The sequence below is a fragment of the Panthera leo genome, chromosome B2 (assembly GCF_018350215.1).
Source record: "Panthera leo isolate Ple1 chromosome B2, P.leo_Ple1_pat1.1, whole genome shotgun sequence".
Lineage (NCBI taxonomy): Eukaryota > Metazoa > Chordata > Mammalia > Carnivora > Felidae > Panthera > Panthera leo.
In genome coordinates this window covers 30,735,060-30,755,003 of record NC_056683.1, presented here as the reverse complement: position 1 = coordinate 30,755,003, position 19,944 = coordinate 30,735,060, and the positions used below count along the sequence as shown (strand labels likewise).

The following is a 19,944-nucleotide window of genomic DNA, read 5'->3' as shown; positions in this document are numbered from 1 at the left end:
GGAAGACTCTAGAGAGTTCTCCCCCCTCCCCCCCCCCCCCACTCCTTCCTTCCCTTAGTCCCACCCGCCTTGCCTGGTCTTGCTCGCCTCCCTGTTTCCATGACAACTCCAAGGGAGCCCAAACTGGGGGCCTGAATGCCGGGGTGAGAGGAGGAGAGACCTAGTGAGGGTACCTCGGAAACTCTCCCCTTCCCTCTCCTCGGCCCCTTTAAGCTCCCCCCCCCTTCCCTGCTCTCCCTCCGCCCCCCGCCGCTGTCTTCATCTCTCCATCTCTGTGCTGCCGCTGCCGCCGGCTGCGCAATCCGCACACCAAGACTCCGACGCCAGCCAGGGACCCCGACTCCCGCTGCAGACACCCTGTCCCAGCGACACCACAGGCATGTCATCGGAAAAGTCAGGTAAAAAACAACAACAAAACCTGCCCTTTCCACCATCTCCAGACTCTCCCCCCAATCCTTGGCCCCAACCCCCTCCCTCACCCCTCCGTTGGGGGGGGGGGGCAATTCTATTTCATTTCATTTCGGTCCAGCTCTCAACCCCCCCCCATCCCCTTCTCTTTCTGTATTCCCCTCCTTCCTCTCCTTCCAATCTCAGCCTTGTCCCCTTGCCAACAACATGGAAAGGGGACAGGTTGAAAGGGTGAAGGAAGTACAAGAGTGGCTTAGCATCAGCCAGGTGCTGCAGGGATAGCATCATTGGGAGTGACAGATGGACAGATGACACTGGCTCACATGGAGACATTCAGTGGGGAAATAATAAAAACATGATGAGATGGAGGTTGTCAGGGGAGTAGAATCCAGAAGACCCTTGTTTATCTGCCCTAAATGAGGTGCTGAGATTCCCAGAGAGGCTAGGGCACCCATCCCCAGTGCAAGAAGACAGAGTGGAATATGTCATCCTTCATGTGTTTATACAACTGTTGAATTGAGCACATGTTAACACAGTGTTGCATGTCTACACACGTGCACACACAGGACTAGCTCAGATGGGCAAGCCCAAGGCAGCCATAGCTTGGGTGTGCAGGTGAAAGCTGTGGGCACCGTTGCTGAAGGGGGAGATGAGCAGAGGAGGGTTTCCACTTCAAAACTAGATTGAAAGAAACAAGGGGGGTGGGCAGATGGCTTAGATACAACCCCTTTCCTGCCCCTAAGACCAAGAGATGGCTTCTCACCCATCTCCTCTGTCTCTCCCATTATCTTTCTCCATCCCTGTCCCTGTATCTCCCCCTACCCCCTTATCTCTTCTCTGCCTGTCTTGCCTCTCTCCCCATACCCTCTCCTGTGCTCACTGCCCCCAGGCCTCTCAGACTCAGTGCCTCACACCTCTCCACCACCCTATAATGCCCCCCAGCCCCCGGCCGAACCCCCTGCCCCACCCCCACAGGCAGCCCCTTCCTCTCACCATCACCACCACCACCACTACCACCAGTCCGGGACCGCCACCCTCCCGCGCTTGGGGGCAGGCGGCCTGGCTTCTTCCGTGGCCACTGGTCAGCGCGGTCCCTCATCCTCCGCCACCCTGCCGCGACCGCCACACCACGCTCCACCTGGCCCGGCCGCCGGGGCGCCCCCACCCGGCTGCGCTACCTTGCCCCGCATGCCACCCGACCCTTACCTGCAGGAGACTCGCTTCGAGGGCCCACTGCCCCCGCCGCCGCCGGCCGCCGCCGCCCCACCCCCGCCGGCGCCCTCCCATACGGCCCAGGCTCCGGGCTTCGTAGTGCCCACGCACACGGGGGCGGTAGGCACGCTGCCACTGGGGGGCTATGTAGCCCCCGGCTACCCCTTACAGCTGCAGCCTTGCACTGCCTACGTGCCGGTCTACCCAGTGGGCACGGTGAGTACAGGGCGGATGGGGCTTGGGAGGAAGGGGTGGGGACACACAGGGGGCTAGTGAGACAGAAAAACAGGGCCTGGGACCAGGCGGCGTTCCTAGGACAAGGCCTAGAGAGAGGAGGGACTAGGAAAGGCTTGGGAATGGGGGTTGGGGGGTTGGAGGGTCTAGTAGTCATTTGGGGTCAGAGAAGGGGAACGGAGCCTAGAAGTCCAGAGGAGGTTTGAAAGAAGGAAACAGCCTGGAGAGAGGGGGAGAAGAAACGAAACCTGGGAACCATGGAGGAGGATAAGGGAGAGTAAACCTGGAACTGACTGAATAGGGAAGGCCAGGCAGATATTTGGAGAGAAGAAACGAGGTCTGAAGTGAGGCCAGGGCAGCCCTGGTGCGGCCATACCTTGGGAGAGGGAGTGTGGAGATCACCAAGAATATAGGGTTAATGACAGCAGTGAAGAGAGAAGAACCTAGTGGAATTTATGGGTGTCCTGGAAGGGTCGTGGATGATAAGTTTCTCTGAGAAGCAACGTGCAAGAATTGTGCTTTAAAAACCATTGTGCCAGACACAGAATGTTGGTGGGCTCAGAGACGATGGGAATGACATTCTCTCCCCCCAACCTTCTCTACACAGCCCTATACAGGCGGGACCCCGGGGGGGACGGGAGTAGCCTCCACGCTCCCCCCGCCGCCCCAGGCCCCAGGGCTGGCCCTGCTAGAGCCGAGGCGCCCGCCGCACGACTACATGCCCATCGCGGTGCTGACCACCATCTGTTGCTTCTGGCCTACGGGCATCATCGCCATCTTCAAGGCAGTGCAGGTGGAAGTGGGGGAGAGGGCGGGCATCTGGGAAGGGAGCCCTCACCCGGTTTTTCTTATTCCAAGGGAGTGCCGAATGTTCTGGGAAGCATCTCAGAGGGAGCAGCAGCTCTGATCAGCTTTCTTCCGCCCGTCTCCCGCAGGTGCGCACGGCCTTGGCCCGCGGAGACATGGTGTCTGCCGAGATCGCTTCCCGCGAGGCCCGGAACTTCTCCTTCATCTCCCTAGCGGTGGGCATCGCAGCCATGGTGCTCTGTACCATCCTCACCGTAGTCATCATCATTGCCGCTCAGCACCATGAGAACTACTGGGATCCGTAAGGACGCACCCGGCCTGGCCCCGCCCCGCGCCCCTCAACCTCCCAAGCGCGTTCTGCAGCCACGCAGCGGATCCAGTGGGTGCCCCGCACACCTGCCTCTGGGGCCACCGAATTTCGATACATCCTAAACTCTGCCTCCACGGAACCTCTCGCCTTGCGGGCACGCTCCGAATCCAGTTCCTCAGGAACCCCGAAACCCCCCCCCCCCCAGGGATGCCACTTTCCGGGATCCCCGCCAAATGCCGGGCCCTCAGTCACTCCAGTACCCCGCCGCCTCTAAATGCAGCGACCCCAGCGGAGCTCCTTGGGTCTCCACTCGCCGCTGGGAGACAGGTCCCCAAAGCCCCGCCTCCTCTATAGGCTCCGCCCTGGCTCTGTCAAAACCCCGCCTCCAGGGCGGCAGGCTCCGCCTTCCTTTCCTTCCCCGCGAGGTGACTGCGTCCGGTGATTGGGTTGTGGCGCTAGGCCTCGCCCCCAGACTGACACACTCCTCCCCTTCTCCTGGCGCGGGGACCTAGCCCCGAGGTAGTTACGCCCCCACGCTCTCTCATTTTTGATGGTACAGTTTTGTCTTCTCCACCCAGGTCTCTTACTATTTTCTTGCTAATCCCAGAACCTCTACTTTTGGTAATTTTGGAATGAGATTTCGGAGGTTCCCAGTTTAGGACCTTTCACCCCGGGATGACGAACGTCCCCGTTGTCTGTAAATATTCCCTTCCACCTATTCCAATCAGTGGGCAGCCGGGCAGAAGGTAACCCAGGGTAGGACCTCCCAACGTCAGGAGGAGCCAGCCCCGTTCCCCGCTCCCCTCGCCAGTCCCTACCTTGTTCTGATTTGTGCGTGAGTGTGTGTGTGAATTTCTGAAAGAATATTAAAGAGACTAAGTGGATTTATCACCCGCAATTCCGAAGACTGCCGCCTTACAAAGACCCTCCTCCTTTGGTTCCCTCTTTTACCTCCTCTTAGCTTCCCTTCCGAGGGAAAGAAAGATAAAAGAAAACTGACAGAGACAAAAGTGGGAGGAGACAGATTCCCAAGACACCACAGAGACAGACACAACCATGGGAGGGGGGAGGGGAGACTCCTTAGGAATCCTACCAGGGAAATCTGGTATGGGGTCCATTCTTGGTGGGGATTTCTTTCCCCCAGCACACATTTTTCACCTGCTATTAGACTGGGCTTAGGGCTTTGAAGAGAGGGAATTTACAAGTAGACCCAAGTATCTATCCCAGAACTCCAGGAAATCGGGAGAAAAGGACAGACTATTCTAATAGGGTGACAGGGAAAAGATGCCAACTGCTTACAGCTGTTCCTGCCTTCAGGCTGGAGGGTGGTAAACAACTTGGATTAGAGCCCTGCATGGTATGTTGTACCTGCATGGGGAAGGCAAAGGGAGCAGAGTGCTATGGGAGGCCATCGCAGTCCACACAGGCTGCTAGAACAAAAATGCTATTGACTCGGTGACTTATAAGTAACAGAAATTTATTTCTCACAGTTCTGAAGGCTGGAAGTCTGACAGCAGGCTGCCAGTATAGTTGGGTGAGGGCCCTCTTCTGAGTTACAGACCTCTCATTGTATCCTTACATGGTGGCAGGGGCAAGGGAGCTCTATAGGGTCTTTTTTACAAAAGCACTAATCCCATTCATGAGAGTTCCACCTTCATGACCTTAAGCACCTCCCAAAGACCCCCACCTCCTAATACCATCAAATTGTGCATTAGGATTTCAACGTATGAATTTGGTGGGGAGCACAAATATTCAGACCACAGCAGAGCCCCAGAGAAGAGGTCACTAGGCTCTCAAGTCCAGCTAGGGCTAGTTGCCCACTGGTACCCTGAGGTCAACCAGGAGGCCTCTGGTGTAGGGGTGCACAAGCAGTGGACTTGGTATCCATCTGTACACCTGCAGGACAGGGTTCTATGCTGAATTTGCGCATTCATACAACATGCAGGTGCCATGCAGGATGCTGGCAAGACATCTGCCCAGACAATAGATGTGAACACCGACCTCATGGAGTTGAGAATCTGAAGGAAAACCATGCACCGAGATAGGAGACATGGGAGAAGGATGAGATGGACTATGGAAATCATGGGTTCCCCTTTGGACGTTTCAGATTTAATGTGTTTTGTTCACCAAAGATCTTGAAAAAAGAATTCACATTTGCAGCTTCCACTTCCTCACCACCTACTCATTCCCCCCTCCCTTATATAAGTATTGTCAGAGATGTGTCTGTGTCTCTCTTTTTTTCATACCCACTATTTCTTAACCCTTTAAAACATATTTCCACTCCCTCCTCTACTGAAACTGCTCTCTCAAATACCAGAAGTTACCAAGAACCAAAGTTACCAGAAATTACTAGGAACCAAAATCAATGGCATTTGCACAGTATATATGCAGTGCCTTTCTGAACCCTCCCATGTTTGTCCCTTGTCCCTAGATTCTCCACTCATCTAGTTCACAGACATGTTATCTCCCCCCCACCTCTGTACATACTTCAAATCATGCCCCCCTCTTTTTTTTCCCTCCCTTCCCCTAAGTGTCTATCTCTAGATTTTACCCTTTTCAGAGACTTTCCCATCCACTCCAAATTCAGAGATCATTTCTAACTAAATGTTTTTCTGCCATGGACCAAATGTTCGTGTTCTCCTCAAATTAATTAGATCAGTTGAAATCTAATCCTAAGCGTGTTGGTGGGGCCTTTGGGAAGTGATTAGTCATGAGGACAGACCTTCATGAATAAGATTAGTGCCCTTGGGACGCCTGGGTGGCTCAGTCGGTTGAGCATCCGACTTCAGCTCAGGTCATGATTTCATGGTTCATGAGTTCAAGCCCCACATCGGGCTCTGTGCTGACAGCTTGGAGCCTGGAGCCTGCTTCAGATTCTGTGTCTCCCTCTCTCTCTGCCCCTCCCCCACTCACACACACTCTCTCTCTCTCTCTCTCTCTCAAAAATAAATGTTAAAAAAAAAAAAAGATTAGTGCCCTTATAAAAAGAGACCCCAGAGAGCTCCCTTGTCCCTTCCACCACATGAGGACACAGTGAGAGGACAGCATTCCATGTACCAGAGGGGGCTCGCACCTTACACCAAATCTGCCACCACCTGGATGTTAAACTTCCTGGCCTCCAGAACTGTGAGAAATAACTCCTGTTGTTTATAAGCCATTCACAGTTTGTGGTATTTTGTTACAGCAGTCTGAGTTGTCAGAGACATTCTCCAACCTATATATGTATATGCAGGCATGCTTCCAGTGCCTGTGGAATACGGCCACATGGACCATACTGCTTGTCCTCTAAACTCAGCATGTTCCAAACCAAAATGATGAGATGCTACTGAAAACCTGCTTCCCTGTCTCTCTTAATGGCACCATTTCCCCCATCACCCTTATCTGAAAACTTGATGTTCCCTCCATCTTTCTCCTGCCTTTACTTTTTGGTGTGCTGTCAAGCTAAATCAATTTTATCATCACAATATCTTTTGAATCTGTAACTTTTCCCCAGCGCTTGTCTGAATAATGACCTCATCTGGGATTGCTGCAACAGCTCCTCTAAACGATCTCCCTACTTCCTACCGCTCTTACCTCTCGCAGCTCCAAGTCTCCCTCAACACTGCTGGCAGGTTACCCTCCCTAAACATGCTTTTTTTTTTTTTATAACTTCACTTCTCAAAACTCCTTCAAGATTCCCTATAGCTTACTCAATTATTTATAAAATTGTAATCTGGCCTTCACTCCCTTCCATAATTTAAAACCATCCAGCTTTCTCTCTTCATCCGAATCTCCGACCAAACTGCATTACTCATCATTCCACCCCCAGGTTTTTGCCCAGCTGTTCTCAACTCTCAGACCTCTTTCTCTAAACTCTGTCTCTTACAAACCAAATTGTCTGCTGCTTGTCATGTGTTTCAGACCACATCTAAGCTTGAGCTCACGATGTTCTCCCTTCACATTTGCGTCTCCACTTGGCCAAAATTTACCTATCCTTTAGGGCTCAGATCAATTCGCCCCAACTCAAGCAGGAAGGAATTTCTCTCCTATGGATTTGACTAAAGCAATCACTTCTAAACAGAGCTCCAGGCATTCCTTGGAGCAATGATTCTCACCCCTGGCTATACATTAGAGTCATCTGGGAGCTTTTAAAAATCCCAAAGCCCAGGTCACATCCTGAACCAATTAAATCACAGTCTCTAAGGGTGAGACTCAGGCATCAATATTTTTTTAGACATCCCCAGGTAATTCCAAAGGGCAGCCAAGATTGCAAACCATAGGCTTAGAGGAAGTTTAGGGACCACAAAGGGAGGAGGAGGGGGGAGCCTATGGCTTCAACTAGAGCAACTTTCTTTAAGAGAAAGGTATGCAGATCTAAAACCTACACATTGTTCACTTTATCTGCATTTTCCCATGTCTTCCCACCTGAGATGTTGTTGTTTTTGTTTGTTTCTGTTTTGGGGTTTTTTTTTTTTTTTTTTTAACGTTTATTTACTTAGGGGCACCTGGGTGGTTCAGTCAGTTAAGCATCTGACTTCGACCCAGGTCATGATCTCATAGTTTGTGAGTTGGAGCCCCACATCAGGCTCACTGCTGTCAGTGCAGAGCCCATTTCAGATCCTCTGTCCTCCTCTCTCTCTGCTCCTCCCCTGCTCATGCGCGCACGCTCTCTCTCAAAATAAATACATAAACCTTTTAAAAATCCTTACAAAAATAAATGAAAGTTTATTTACTTATGGGGGGGCAGGAAGAGAGAATTCCAAGCAGGCTGTGCAGGTGCTAGTCCAACACGGGGCTCGAACCCCAGAACTGTGAGATCATGACCTGAGCTGAACCCAAGAGCCAGAGGCTTAACCCACTGAGCCACCCAGGCACCCCCCCACCTGAGGTCTTGATGTAAACATCTCACTTTGTGAGCTACTAGAAGGCAGGAGCCAAATTTGGTTTAGCTCTGGTTTTCAGATCCTCCTCAGATAGAACCTCTTGTACCACTCTTTGAACTCAATTGAATGGAAAAGAATTAGGCAGAGGAAGAAATGAATGACAATGGCTTCCTCCAGATCTCTTCACCCAGATTCCTCCCTTAAGAAGTGTATTCCAATTTGATTTCCCTCCCAGTTTACCTGAATTCCTTCCCTGTGTGGTGCTCTTGATTCTTGCACCACTACAGACAGAGATCCCATCCTCTAGGAGAGGCTCTGGACCCTTCTAACATCTACTTGAGAGGTCTGATTCCCCCAATCGTTTGATTCTGGGTCATCATTCCCCCTCGTTCATTGAAGATTCAGTACATAGGTTACTGCCTTCCTTCCTCTTTACCACCACGTCTGTCATTTCATTACTTTTGGGGGGGGGGGGGGCTTGAATAGCCCTGTAAATAACCATCCAGCACCCTGATCAATTCCTGGCCTTCATCACTTCCACCAAGGTTTTCCCCCACTCCTTAGCCACTCTTCTCTGTGTCCTACCTCCAGCTGGGTTACCATCAATAACTGCCACCCCTCCCAAATCTGTTCAGTCTTTGCATGTCACCCCTTCTTCCATTCAGTACCTCATTCCAAAAGTTCTTCAATCCCACCCAGACCTTCCATCCATCGACTCTCTCACTCTTCTTTCATATTTGTTCCCCTCAATTTTTCACTTCCCTTATTACCCAGTATAGATCTCACGGTTCAATACTGTCATCACCTCTCAGCCCTTGCCCTTTTATTCCTGGCCCCTCTCATTCAGACACATTTTAGTCCCGGTTAAATCCAATTCTGTCTGCTCCGCACCTGCCCCCAACAGCTGAATATGTCTGGGGGAAAATACACAGTCATATTGACTGGTCTCACTTCCTATCAGCCCTCAGTATGGCCTGCAAGCTCACATTGCCCCAAGCTGTTCACATCCCCCAAGTCTGAGACTGCAATTTCACAAGATGGCAACCTTCCTTCCTATTCAGTGAGAAAACAGAAAATTTCAGAAGAGAACTTCCCCCTGGTTCCACCCTCAAATCTACTAGTTCATTTGGTTTTCAGCTGTATTTATTGCCTTCTTGTTACTGCATAGAAGCTGACCTGCTCCCAGTTGCCACCCCATCTGTACATTGGGGTCCTGTCCCTTCCCACCTTTCAGAAATGAGACTCTTAAAATTATCTCCTACCTCTCTTACATAATCAGTTTCCCCCTCTTTACTGAAACATTCCCATCATCATACAAAGATGCTGTAATAATACAGCTCACGTTTGAGAAGGAAAAATAAACCTCTCATTTTCTATTTACCTATGCAGTGAAAGCACAACATTCAGAATAGTAGATACCCCTTGGCAGGAGAGGAAATCCAATTGGAGAGGGACACACAGGGAACTTTAACAATGGCAGGGAGATTTTATTTCTCAAAATCTTTTTTCATGTTTTTATTTATTTTTGAGACAGAGAGAGACAGAACATGAGCAGGGGAGGGACAGAGAGAGAGGGAGACACAGAATCTGAAGCAGGCTCCAGGCCTGCTGGGGCTCAACGCGGGACTCAAACTCACAGACCATGAGATCATGACCTGAGCCGAAGTTGGACTCTCAACCAACTGAGCCACCCAGGTGCCCCAGGGAGATTTTATTTCTTAAGCTGCATGATGTTCATTAAATTACTTTGTAATATACCTGTGTCAAGATTGAGAAATGCTGAACTAGACCATCAGCAACATGTGACACAGTCAAACACTTCTTCCTCCTTGAAATGCTTTCTTCACTTTAATACTCTTTCTGGATCCAACTAAAAAAAGTATTGTATTCCCTAATTCCTTATTTGCTGCTCCTTTTGTCTTCATTGACAGCTCCTACTCCTCTTCCAGACACCTACATATTAGAGGGCTTCAGGACCCTTCCCTTGATCCTCTGCCTAATCCAAGCTCCCACAGCTACCATTGTCCCTTGAACTAACCCCTTAACTGGATTTTCTGCTTCCATTTTTGACTGATACAGTCCATTCTCCATGCAGAAATCAAAGTGATCTTGGGGCGCCTGGGTGGCTCGGTCGGTTAAGGTTCGACTTCGGCTCAGGTCATGATCTCACGGACCGTGAGTTCGAGCCCCGCGTCGGGCTCTGTGCCGACAGCTCAGAGCCTGGAGCCTGTTTCAGATTCTGTGTCTCCCTCTCTCTCTGCCCCTCCCCTGTTCATGCTCTGCCTCTCTCTGTTTCTTTTTTTTAAAAATTTTTTTTTTAACATTTATTTATTTTTGAGACAGAGAGAGACAGAGCATGAACAGGGGAGGGGCAGAGAGAGAGGGAGACACAGAATCTGAAACAGGCTCCAGGCTCTGAGCTGTCGGCACAGAGCCCGACGCGGGGCTCGAACTCACGGTCCGTGAGATCATGACCTGAGCCGAAGTCGAACCTTAACCGACCGAGCCACCCAGGCGCCCCTGCCTCTCTCTGTTTCAAAAATAAATAAATGTTAAAAAAGAAAAAATTAAAAAAAAAAAGAAATCAAAGTGATCTTTTATTATACATCCTGCCCAAGCGAGCACCAGAGTGATCTTGTAAATTACCAGATGCTATCACTCACCTTGCTCAAACCTTCTGGTGGCTACCATATATACACTTAGAATAAGGTCCAAAATATGTTGGCCTATGAAGCCTACCAGACCTTGTTTCTTCCCCACCTCCTTGACTTCATCCCCTCCCACCCTTTGCCTTGTTTACTCTGCTTCACCCACTCTGGCCTCCTTGCTGGTCTCTGAGCCGCTAGGAATTTAACATAAAAATCCAATTCCTTTCCGCCTAGGGCCTTTGCACTCCTGTTTTTGTCTTCCTGGACACTCTTCCTCCAGTTATCTGCACGCCTGCTCCCTTGCTCATTCATGTCTTTGCACAAATATCACCTCTACAAGGAAGCTTCTCCTCATCATGATTAAAAACAGCACAAGGGGCCTCAGTTGATTAAGTGTCCTACTTCAGCTCAGGTCATGATCTCATGGTTTATAAGTTCGAGCTCCATAATGGACTCACCATTGTCAGCAAGGAGCCTGCTTCAGATTCTTCTCTCCCCCTCTCTCTCTCTGCCCCTCCCATGCTCTCTCTCTCTCTCTCTCAAAAATAAATAAACATTAAAAAATAAATAAAAAACAGCCCTGTGCCTGGTATTGTGGTCATAATGCATGGCCAAGATTTGGTAAAGAGCAGCTCTTATCATTAAACATTTCTCTGGAAAAGTCTGCCTTTCACTGCTTCATCCTGCCTGAAAACCCTGCCTATAATACAACCCTAAAATGCTTTGGGAGCAGAGGAGGGAGGAACAATTTTGACATAAATCCCAGCAGAACTAAAACCACAGAAACCACCAAAGCTAAACAGAAGGGGAAATTTATTTAGCCTTTGGAAAGCTAGAATTTTTGTCTCTCGTGCTGATGATAAATCGCAGAGAGTAACTGCAGCATATGGTGCCATGTGGTGAGTATGGAATGCAGAGGAATGTGAGGGTATAAAAAATTCCAACCATCTTGATGCCTGGTGACAGGGCAGCCCGCATGGGATATTGAGATCTCTGAGAAAGCTGAGATTGACAAGCCAGAGATGAATAATACTGGATGTAAAGTGGCTTTCATTTCCTTATCTCTCCTGACTTGTATTGCTTCCTTCACCTGCAATAAACAAACTCCTGCAATCTCTGCAGGTCAAAATCATGTCCATCCTCCAAGACTCAACCCTCTGGACTCCTTTTCAGATCACCCCCCAGTTGGAAATAACCTCCCTGCCACTTATCAGTTGTATGCTTGCCTCTGGAGCTTTTGTTAACTATGACCTTACCCTATTAGACTGCTGGTGGGGATCTCTCTATATTTCTCTCTGTGTTCCATTGACAAGTTCTGAGTACTCAGTAAAGATTATTGAATGAATAAGAATCTTACTTCACCCATTTAGAGGGAAGGTGCCATATGCTTTGTGTGTATGGAGACAACAAGGAACAACCACCAGCTCACAAATTATCTTGCACCAGTTCCTGAACCTCTTCTCTCAGCTTCTGCCATCAGGTTAGATCTTTGATGACGGCAAAACAACGCCCCCGTGGAGCAGAAACAGACCCATAAATACAGAGGACAAACTGATGGCTGCCAGAGGGGAGGAAGTCAAGGAGATGGGCAAAGTGTATGAAGAACAGGGAATACAGGCTCCTAGTTGTGGAATGAATAAGTCACAGGGATTAAAAGTTCAACATAGGGAATACGGTCAATGCTATTATGATAATACTGTATAGTGACAAACGGGCTCTACACTTGTGGTTGAGCGTGGCATAACATATAGACTTGTCCTGTCATTACATTGTCCACCTGAAACTAATGTAACATTGTGTGTCAACTATCCTTCCATTAAAACACACACACACACACACACACACACACACACACACAATGCCCATATAGGATAGGGCAAGAAGAGCACCAGAATATGGCCAGATACTCTGAGTTACCTTGAAAAGATATGACTCAGAAAAAAGAAAGAAGAAAGAAGAAAGACAGGACAGAAATGACACCAGGTGGGGTTTAAAAACAATTATTTACAGGTAAATCCTCACAAACTTGTCATATGTGGAGATTTCCCTCAGAATGATCTTCAACAAGGCATTAAATGTCCTTTATAATGACTTGGATGAAGGAAGAATTATTCCAGAATAGGGTCTATTGTCTATAATCACAGATTGCAAAAGCAGTGACCCCACCTCCACCCCAAGTCCTTCCATTCTCCCAAGATGTCTCTCTGACTTTCTTAACACAGAGTCTCCTATGATCTCATTTCCTTTCCAGAGGTTCCTGTGTGCTACTCCCTCCCATCCCTTTCACCTGAGACAGGAGAAATGTCTTAGACACAAGGTAAGTCATGTTCCAAAGCACCCATACAATTTGGTGCTGTGAGGTTAGTCCCTGAAACACCAAAAGAAGAGGGAGAGCAGGAGACACTTGTAGTGGGAGGTTGGGATTGAATCTAGTCACTTGGAGAAGAAAGTTCCTTTTCATCTCTTTCCCTCAAGGCTGCTCTTCTTCCAGTTCATTCTCAAATCTTTAGGGGAAAGAGAAAGATGAGAAACAGTGTTCCTTCCTCACTCTTCAGTCCAAGCCTCTACCCCAACAGGTAAGCAAATTTTCACTTGTCATCCTCTTTGTGTCCTCCTCAGACTCAGATCCCATGTTCTCTAGTCAGGCCTGGGGATATAATCCTCCTAGCGTGTTTCCCCACTTCTTCCCAATTCCTTAGTGACTATCCCTAGAGAGCGGAGCCCCCGCATGATGAGGCTCAAGGGGCAGGGAACCAGGAGAGAGCAAGCAGTGAGGCAGTTAACATTCATGCAGCAACACTTTGGGGAAGAACCTATGCTTTTCCCCATTTCTGAGTCTTCACATCTTTGTCCCTTCCTACTCCTCTGTTTCTCAAGCTGAGACCGGGGGAACCTAAAGATCCATGGGTTCCTCCTCTGAGAATTCCGAGTCTTCTTACATAAAATTTAAATGTGTTTTCATTTTGATGAAATTAAAATTTTATTTATTTAAAAAAATATTTTTGGGGCACCTGGGTGGCTCAGTCAGTTAAATGTCCCACTTTGGCTCAGGTCATGATCTCACAGTTTGTAGGTTTGAGCCCCATGTCTGGCTCTGTGCTGACAGCTCCTGCTTTGGATTCTGTGTCTCCCTCTCTCTCTGCCCTTCCCCTGCTCACCCTCTGTCTCTCTCTCTCAAAAAATAAACATTAAAAAAAATTTAATAAAAAATAAATAAAAATTTAAAAATATACAAAAATATTTTCATTTTGGATGATTTGGATTACTTTCTTTAGGAGTTTATGTGCCTATGCTTGTATTTGTTTTTAGAGTCACAATGGTGACAAGGGATCACCTGAAGAGACAAAGTCGACCACTTAATTCAGTGGTTTTCAATATGGGTTCTATAGAACTGAGATGTAGTTCTAACTCATTCTTTGAATGGCAGTAAGAATGTCTCATCCCTAAGGAATATCTCCTAATCCTTCATCCACTCTCATAGCATCTCACACTTCTCCGTGCTACTGTAATTACTATTTTCTTGACGGACTAGAAGTTCCATGAGAGCAGAGACTGTGTCTATCTCATTCATCTATGTACCCTCAATTCCTAGCATGCTGCCTGGAACATAGCATGTGCTCAATAAGCATTTGTTGAAGGAGGAAGGAAGGAAGGAAGGAAGGAAGGAAGGAAGGAAGGAAGGAAGGAAGGAGAAACACAAAAATATAGAGACAAAGCCTCTGCCCTCTCGAGTCTGTTGGAACTGAAACACATACACACAAAACAATAAGAGAACATTACAAAGCAATACATTTGTAGCAGAATACAGTTTCTTTTCACTGAGAGAAGCTGATCTTTGAAGGGTCATCAGAGTGGCCCTCTCAGTTAAGGCATACAACACAAATTAGCAAACTTTGTCCATGGATTAGGGTGTAATCAAACTTTTGCGACTCATTCTAGACTTCCTGCCTTTTCAAAAAACACTAGAAATGGAAAGGGGGAAGGAGAGAGGGAGAAAATGTGGATTAATTTTCAATAGGAGCCTGGGCTTACAAGGGAGCCTGGGATTACAAGAATCAGACTATTTAGCCATAGGGGAAAAGATAGCAGTGGACTAAGGTTATTCTGACCCAGAACCCAGAAGTAAAACTTGGGAAAAAGTCTAGGTTAATGACTTGAGTCTCAACACAAAATGGAGAGGACTGTTCTGACACAATTCTGTGCCTAATGAGGAAACTACCTCCCCTCCTGGCTGTCCTGGCATGGTTTTTGTAGTGAAGAAGGAGCCAAAGTGAAGTACTGAGAATGGGATTCTCCTTCCCTGAAGAGCTGTGGTGGCCCAGCCAGTGCTGGGAGCTGGTCAAGCAAGGCTGAATCACACTTTTGTGTGGGACCTACTTCTTTTATTAGGAGGAGGAAGAGGACCAGTTTTCCATCCAGTGACACGCCCAATGGAACAGGTTATGCCAGTTATATATACAAAATACAGGACCAACTGAAGGGGCACAGAGCAAGGGTGAAGAGAATGGGATGAGGTTATTCTTGAATCATATCATTCAAAGTGTGGTTCATGGACCAGCAGCATCACCATTCAAGAGCTTGTTAGAAATGCAGAATGTAGGGGTGCCTGGGTGGCTCAGTTGGTTAAGTGACCGACTTCGGCTCAGGTCGTGGGTTCAGGCCTGCGTCGGGCTCTGTGCTGACAGCTCAGATCCTGAAGCCTGCTTCAGATTCTGTCTCCCTCTCTCGTTGTCCTTCCCTGCTCATGCTCTGCCTCTGTCTCTCTCAAAAATAAATCAACATTTAAAAAAATTAAAAACCCTATCAAAATAACATCATCACTCTTCACAGAACTAGAACAGGATTGTTCACAGAACAATCCTAAAATTTGTATGGCACCAGAAAAGACCCCAAATAGCCAAAGCCATCCTGAAAAAGAAAACCAAAGCAGAAGGCATCACAATCCTGGGCTTCAAGATGTATTAAACAGCTGTAATCATCAAGACAGTATGTAAACATCAAGACTGGCACAAAAACAGACACTTAGATCAATGGAACAGAATAGAGAACCCAGAAATGGACCAATAAACATATGACCAACTAATCTTTGACAAAGCAGGAAAGAATATCCAGTGGAATAAAGACAGTTTCTTCAGCAAATGATGTTGGGAAAACTGGACAGCAACATGCGGAAAAATGAACCTGGACCACCTTCTTACACCATACACAAAAATAAGCTCAAAATGGATGAAAGAACTAAACGTTAAGACAGGAAGCCATCAAAATCCTAGAGGAGAAAGCAGGCAAAAACCTCTTTGACCTCAGCCACAGCAACTTCTTACTTGACATGTCTCTGGAGGCAAGGGAAACAAAAGCAAAAATGAACTATTGGGACCTCATCAACATAAAAATCTTCTGCACAGTGAAGGAAACAATCAGCAAAACTAAAAGGCAACCGGCAGAAGGGGAGAAGATATTTGCAAATGACTTATCAAATAAAGGGTTAGTATCCAAAATCTATAAAGAACTTATCAGACTGAACACCCAAAAAACAAATAACCCAGTGAAGAAATGGGCAAAAGACATGAATAGACACTTTTCCAAAGAAGACATCCAAAGGGCTAAACAGACACGTGAAAAAATGTTCAACATCACTCATCATCAGGGAAATACAAATCAAAACCACAATGAGATACCACCTCACACCAGTCAGAATAGCTAAAATTAACTCAAGCAACAACAGATATTGGTGAGGATGCAGAGAAAGAGGATCTTTTTTTGCACTGCTGGTGCAAACTGGTGCATCCACTCTGGAAAACAGTATGGAGGTTCCTCAAAAAATTAAAAATAGAACTACCTTACAACCCAGCAATTGCACTACTAGGTATTTATCCAAGGGACACAGATGTGCTGTTTCAAAGGGGCACATGCACCCCAATGTTTATAGCAGCACTACTGACAATAGCCAAAGTATGGAAAGAGCCCAAATGTCCATGGACAGATGAAGGGATAAAGAAGATGTGGTATACATATACAATGGAGTATTACTCGGCAATCAAAAAAGGATGAAATCTTGCATTTTCAACAATGTGGATGGAACTTGAGGGTATAATGCTAAGCGAAATTAGTCAGAGAAAGACAAATATATGACTTCACTCATATGAGGACTTTAAGATACAAAACAGATGAACATAAGGGAAGGGAAGCAAAAATAATATAAAAACAGGGAGGGGGACAAAACATAAGAGACTTAAAAAATTTTTTTTAATGTTTTTATTTATTTTTGAGAGACAGCAAGACAGAGTGCAAGCAGCAGAGGGACAGAGATAGAGGGAGACACAGAATCCAAAGCAGGTTCCAAGCTCTGGGCTGTCAGCACAGAGCCTGACACGGGGCTCGAACTCACAAACCATGAGATCATGACCTAAGCCAAAGTCAGATCCTTAACTGACTGAGCCACCCAGGCACCCCAAACATAAGAGACTCTTAAATATAGAGAACAAACTGAGGGTTGCTGGAGGAGTTGTGGGTGAGGTGATGGGCTAAACGGGTAAGGGGCATTAAAGAAGACCCTTGTTGGGATGAGCACTGGGTGTTATACATAAGGGATGAATCACTGGAATCTACTCCTGAAACCATTATTGTACAATATGCTAACTAACTTGGATGTAAATTTAAAAAAAGAAAAAGAGGGGCGCCTGGGTGGCTCAGTCGGTTAAGCGTCCGACTTCAACTCAGGTCACGATCTCACGGTCTGTGAGTTCGAGCCCCGCATCGGGCTCTGGGCTGATGGCTCAGAGCCTGGAGCCTGCTTCCGATTCTGTGTCTCCCTCTCTCTCTGCCCCTCCCCCATTCGTGCTCTGTCTCTCTCTGTCTCAAAAATAAAAACGTTAAAAAAAAATTAAAAAAAAAAAAAAAAGAAAAATGCAGAATGTAGGGCCCAACCCAGACTTCCTAAATCCAAACCTGAGATTTAAGTTTCCCCAAATGATATGTATGCACATCAAAGTTTGAAAAGGACTAAGATTTCTTCAGGAAGAAGACTTGAAAGGCAGTGATGAGTATGAGGGAACAGGTAAGAAGCTTCAGGTGATCCCAGGGAATCCCTATCCCAGGACATAGGGGCAAATGAGGAAAAAGAGGCCTGGGGGTTTCTCTTGCAGCACCCTGGACTGAATGGGTTAAGGAGTAGGTTGGATGGCTCTGGCTGGGAGCCCTGAACACAGGGCACGGGTGGGCCTGGGGTCTTCACCTAAAAAGATTGCTACCGCCATCAGTCACCGCCAGCTCCTTCATTCCCCCGCTCTCCTTCCTGAACCCCAGTCTCCCATTTCAGGACTTCTCCAGACTTTTAGTCTCAATGACCTGACCAGTCGGACTTCGCTAGCTCGGTTTGATTCGGCCAGGTTCGGTTGCTAAGGCCTACAGCTTCCCGGTTGCGGGGGGGGGGGGGGGGGGGGATGATGTCACGTCCAAAAGGCGGGCTCACCAGGTCTCTCCCTCCGCCGGATTGGTTGCCAGGAATTTTATTAGATTCGCAGCCTCGCGGGCTCAGGGTTAGCTGTTATTGTCCCCAGATGCCCCTGGCCCACGGCCGTCTTCTCCCCGTGGAGCAAGACTCTGAGGACAGTACTCAGGAAGCACTTAGCTTCGGAAGGAGAGGTGATCCGAATGGTCCGGATATTGCCACCAGGCTAGGCGTTTCGGCTGCCCAGGTACTTTTTGACTCGATCGGGTGTCCGTAGTTGGGGCGGCTACCCGAACCGCAGGGATTTGTGGAATTTATAGTTCTGCATTAGTTCTGGATTAGTTTTGGGTGGGCCGGAGGCTCTAGTCCGGCAGGGATTTTTGGAGGAAAAAAAAAAAAAAAAGACTTTGAGGACTGGGGGCCTGGGTCCCAGGACAGGGGAGGACAAAAAGGACGTCTAAATAAGAATTCTGCCATTAGCATTGTTTTGGTGTTCTTTTTAGGTGCTGACCTGAAACTGATCCACCCCTTTCTGACCAAAACTGTTCACCCACGGTGGATTCACCCACGGTGGAAGGGACCAGGCAGCCAAATGGAGATGCCACCAGTCAATCCAGTGGGAGAGAAGGACACCTCTCAACCGCAACAACAATGGGAAAAGAACCCCCAGGAGAACCTTGATTCAACTACCCAGATCAAGCAGCAGTCCCCAGACCCTCCTACTGAAATCCTTGAGCTGAGAGTGAGCCCAAATCAAGCCAGCCAAATTCTAGAGAATTCTCAAGGAACTGAAAAACTGGCCGCTGGACTTCAAGGAAACTCTGCCAAGTCTCGTGGATCAACCAATGAGATGCCAGAGCCCCTTCAAGCTTCTGATCTCTGGTACTGTCCGGATGGGAGCTTTGTTAAGAAGATCATAATCCGTGGCCATGGCTTGGACAAACCCAAGCTGGGCTCCTGCTGCCGGGTACTGGCGTTTGGGTTTCCTTTTGGGTCAGGCCTGCCAGAGGGATGGACAGAGCTAACTATGGGGTTAGGCCCATGGAGGGAGGGGACTTGGGGGGAACTCATAGAGAAATGCTTGGAGTCCATGTGTCAAGGTGAGGAGGCAGAGCTTCAGCTCTCTGAACACTCTGGACCTCCTTTCAGGCTCACACTGGCCTCCTTCACTCAGGGCAGGGACTCCTGGGAGCTGGAGGCCAGTGAGAAGGAGGCCTTGGCCAGGGAAGAACGTGCAAGGGGCACAGAATTATTTCGAGCTGGGAACCCTGAAGGGGCTGCCAGATGCTATGGACGGGCTCTTCGGCTGCTGCTGACTTTACCCCCACCCGGCCCTCCAGAACGAACTGTTCTTCATGCCAATCTGGCTGCCTGTCAGTTGCTGTTAGGGCAGCCTCAGTTGGCAGCCCAGAGCTGTGACCGAGTGCTGGAGCGGGAACCTGGCCATTTAAAGGCCTTGTACCGAAGGGGGGTTGCCCAGGCTGCCCTTGGGAACCTTGAAAAAGCAACTGCTGACCTCAGGAAGGTGCTGGCGGTAGACCCCAAAAACCGGGCAGCCCAGGAAGAGCTGGGAAAGGTGATCATTCAGGGGAAGAAACAAGATGCAGGGCTGGCTCAGGGTCTGCGCAAGATGTTTGGCTGATTAAAAGTTAAATCTTAAAAGAGACAGGAACCTGTGAATTGTGGTTTATGCCGTGAGATTTTGAGGGGACCAAGAGGGAGGGTTTCAGCCATGTCCCATTCATTCCTAGCTTTTGCTTTCTTAGGGGAGGTAACAGTGGACTGTGCGCCTCTTTCCCTCTTTTACCATTAAAAGCCATATGATCACCTGTGCTACATTTTGGGGGGCTTATTCATATCCGAGGATAAATGGACGATACATAAACTTCTGAATTTAGGACTGGGGGAGATGGCGGGCCTTTAAATCCCGGGAACTACATCTCCCAGGCTTTCTCGTTGGGTCCCGCCCGGCGCATGCGCAAACTATACAGCCCGGTTCAGCGGGAGTGCTGTCCT

At 48.2% G+C, this 19,944-nt stretch overlaps 2 protein-coding genes across 2 annotated transcripts; both read left to right on the top strand.

Annotated features, from left to right (window-relative positions):
- The first annotated feature begins 292 nt into the window (after positions 1-292).
- Positions 293-3,861, top strand: PRRT1 (proline rich transmembrane protein 1). The gene is made up of 4 exons (XM_042938359.1): positions 293-398; positions 1,298-1,836; positions 2,462-2,647; positions 2,790-3,861. Exons 1-4 carry the CDS (start codon positions 380-382, stop codon positions 2,964-2,966), a joined length of 921 nt encoding a protein of 306 aa, XP_042794293.1. The 5' UTR covers positions 293-379; the 3' UTR covers positions 2,967-3,861.
- Positions 3,862-17,986: 14,125 nt separating this feature from the next.
- Positions 17,987-19,594, top strand: FKBPL (FKBP prolyl isomerase like). Its single transcript, XM_042938343.1, has 2 exons — positions 17,987-18,175; positions 18,432-19,594. Exon 2 carries the CDS (start codon positions 18,521-18,523, stop codon positions 19,568-19,570), a length of 1,050 nt encoding a protein of 349 aa, XP_042794277.1. The 5' UTR covers positions 17,987-18,175; positions 18,432-18,520; the 3' UTR covers positions 19,571-19,594.
- Positions 19,595-19,944: the final 350 nt, after the last annotated feature.

Excerpts from the sequence above, each read along its gene's own strand:
- PRRT1 (XM_042938359.1), top strand. Across the intron at positions 1,837-2,461 it reads CGGTCTACCCAGTGGGCACG|CCCTATACAGGCGGGACCCC; the intron begins GTGAGTACAGGG and ends TTCTCTACACAG. Across the intron at positions 2,648-2,789 it reads CCATCTTCAAGGCAGTGCAG|GTGCGCACGGCCTTGGCCCG; the intron begins GTGGAAGTGGGG and ends CGTCTCCCGCAG.
- FKBPL (XM_042938343.1), top strand. The coding sequence starts at position 18,521 with ATGGAGATGCCACCAGTCAATCCAGTGGGAGAGAAGGACACCTCTCAA.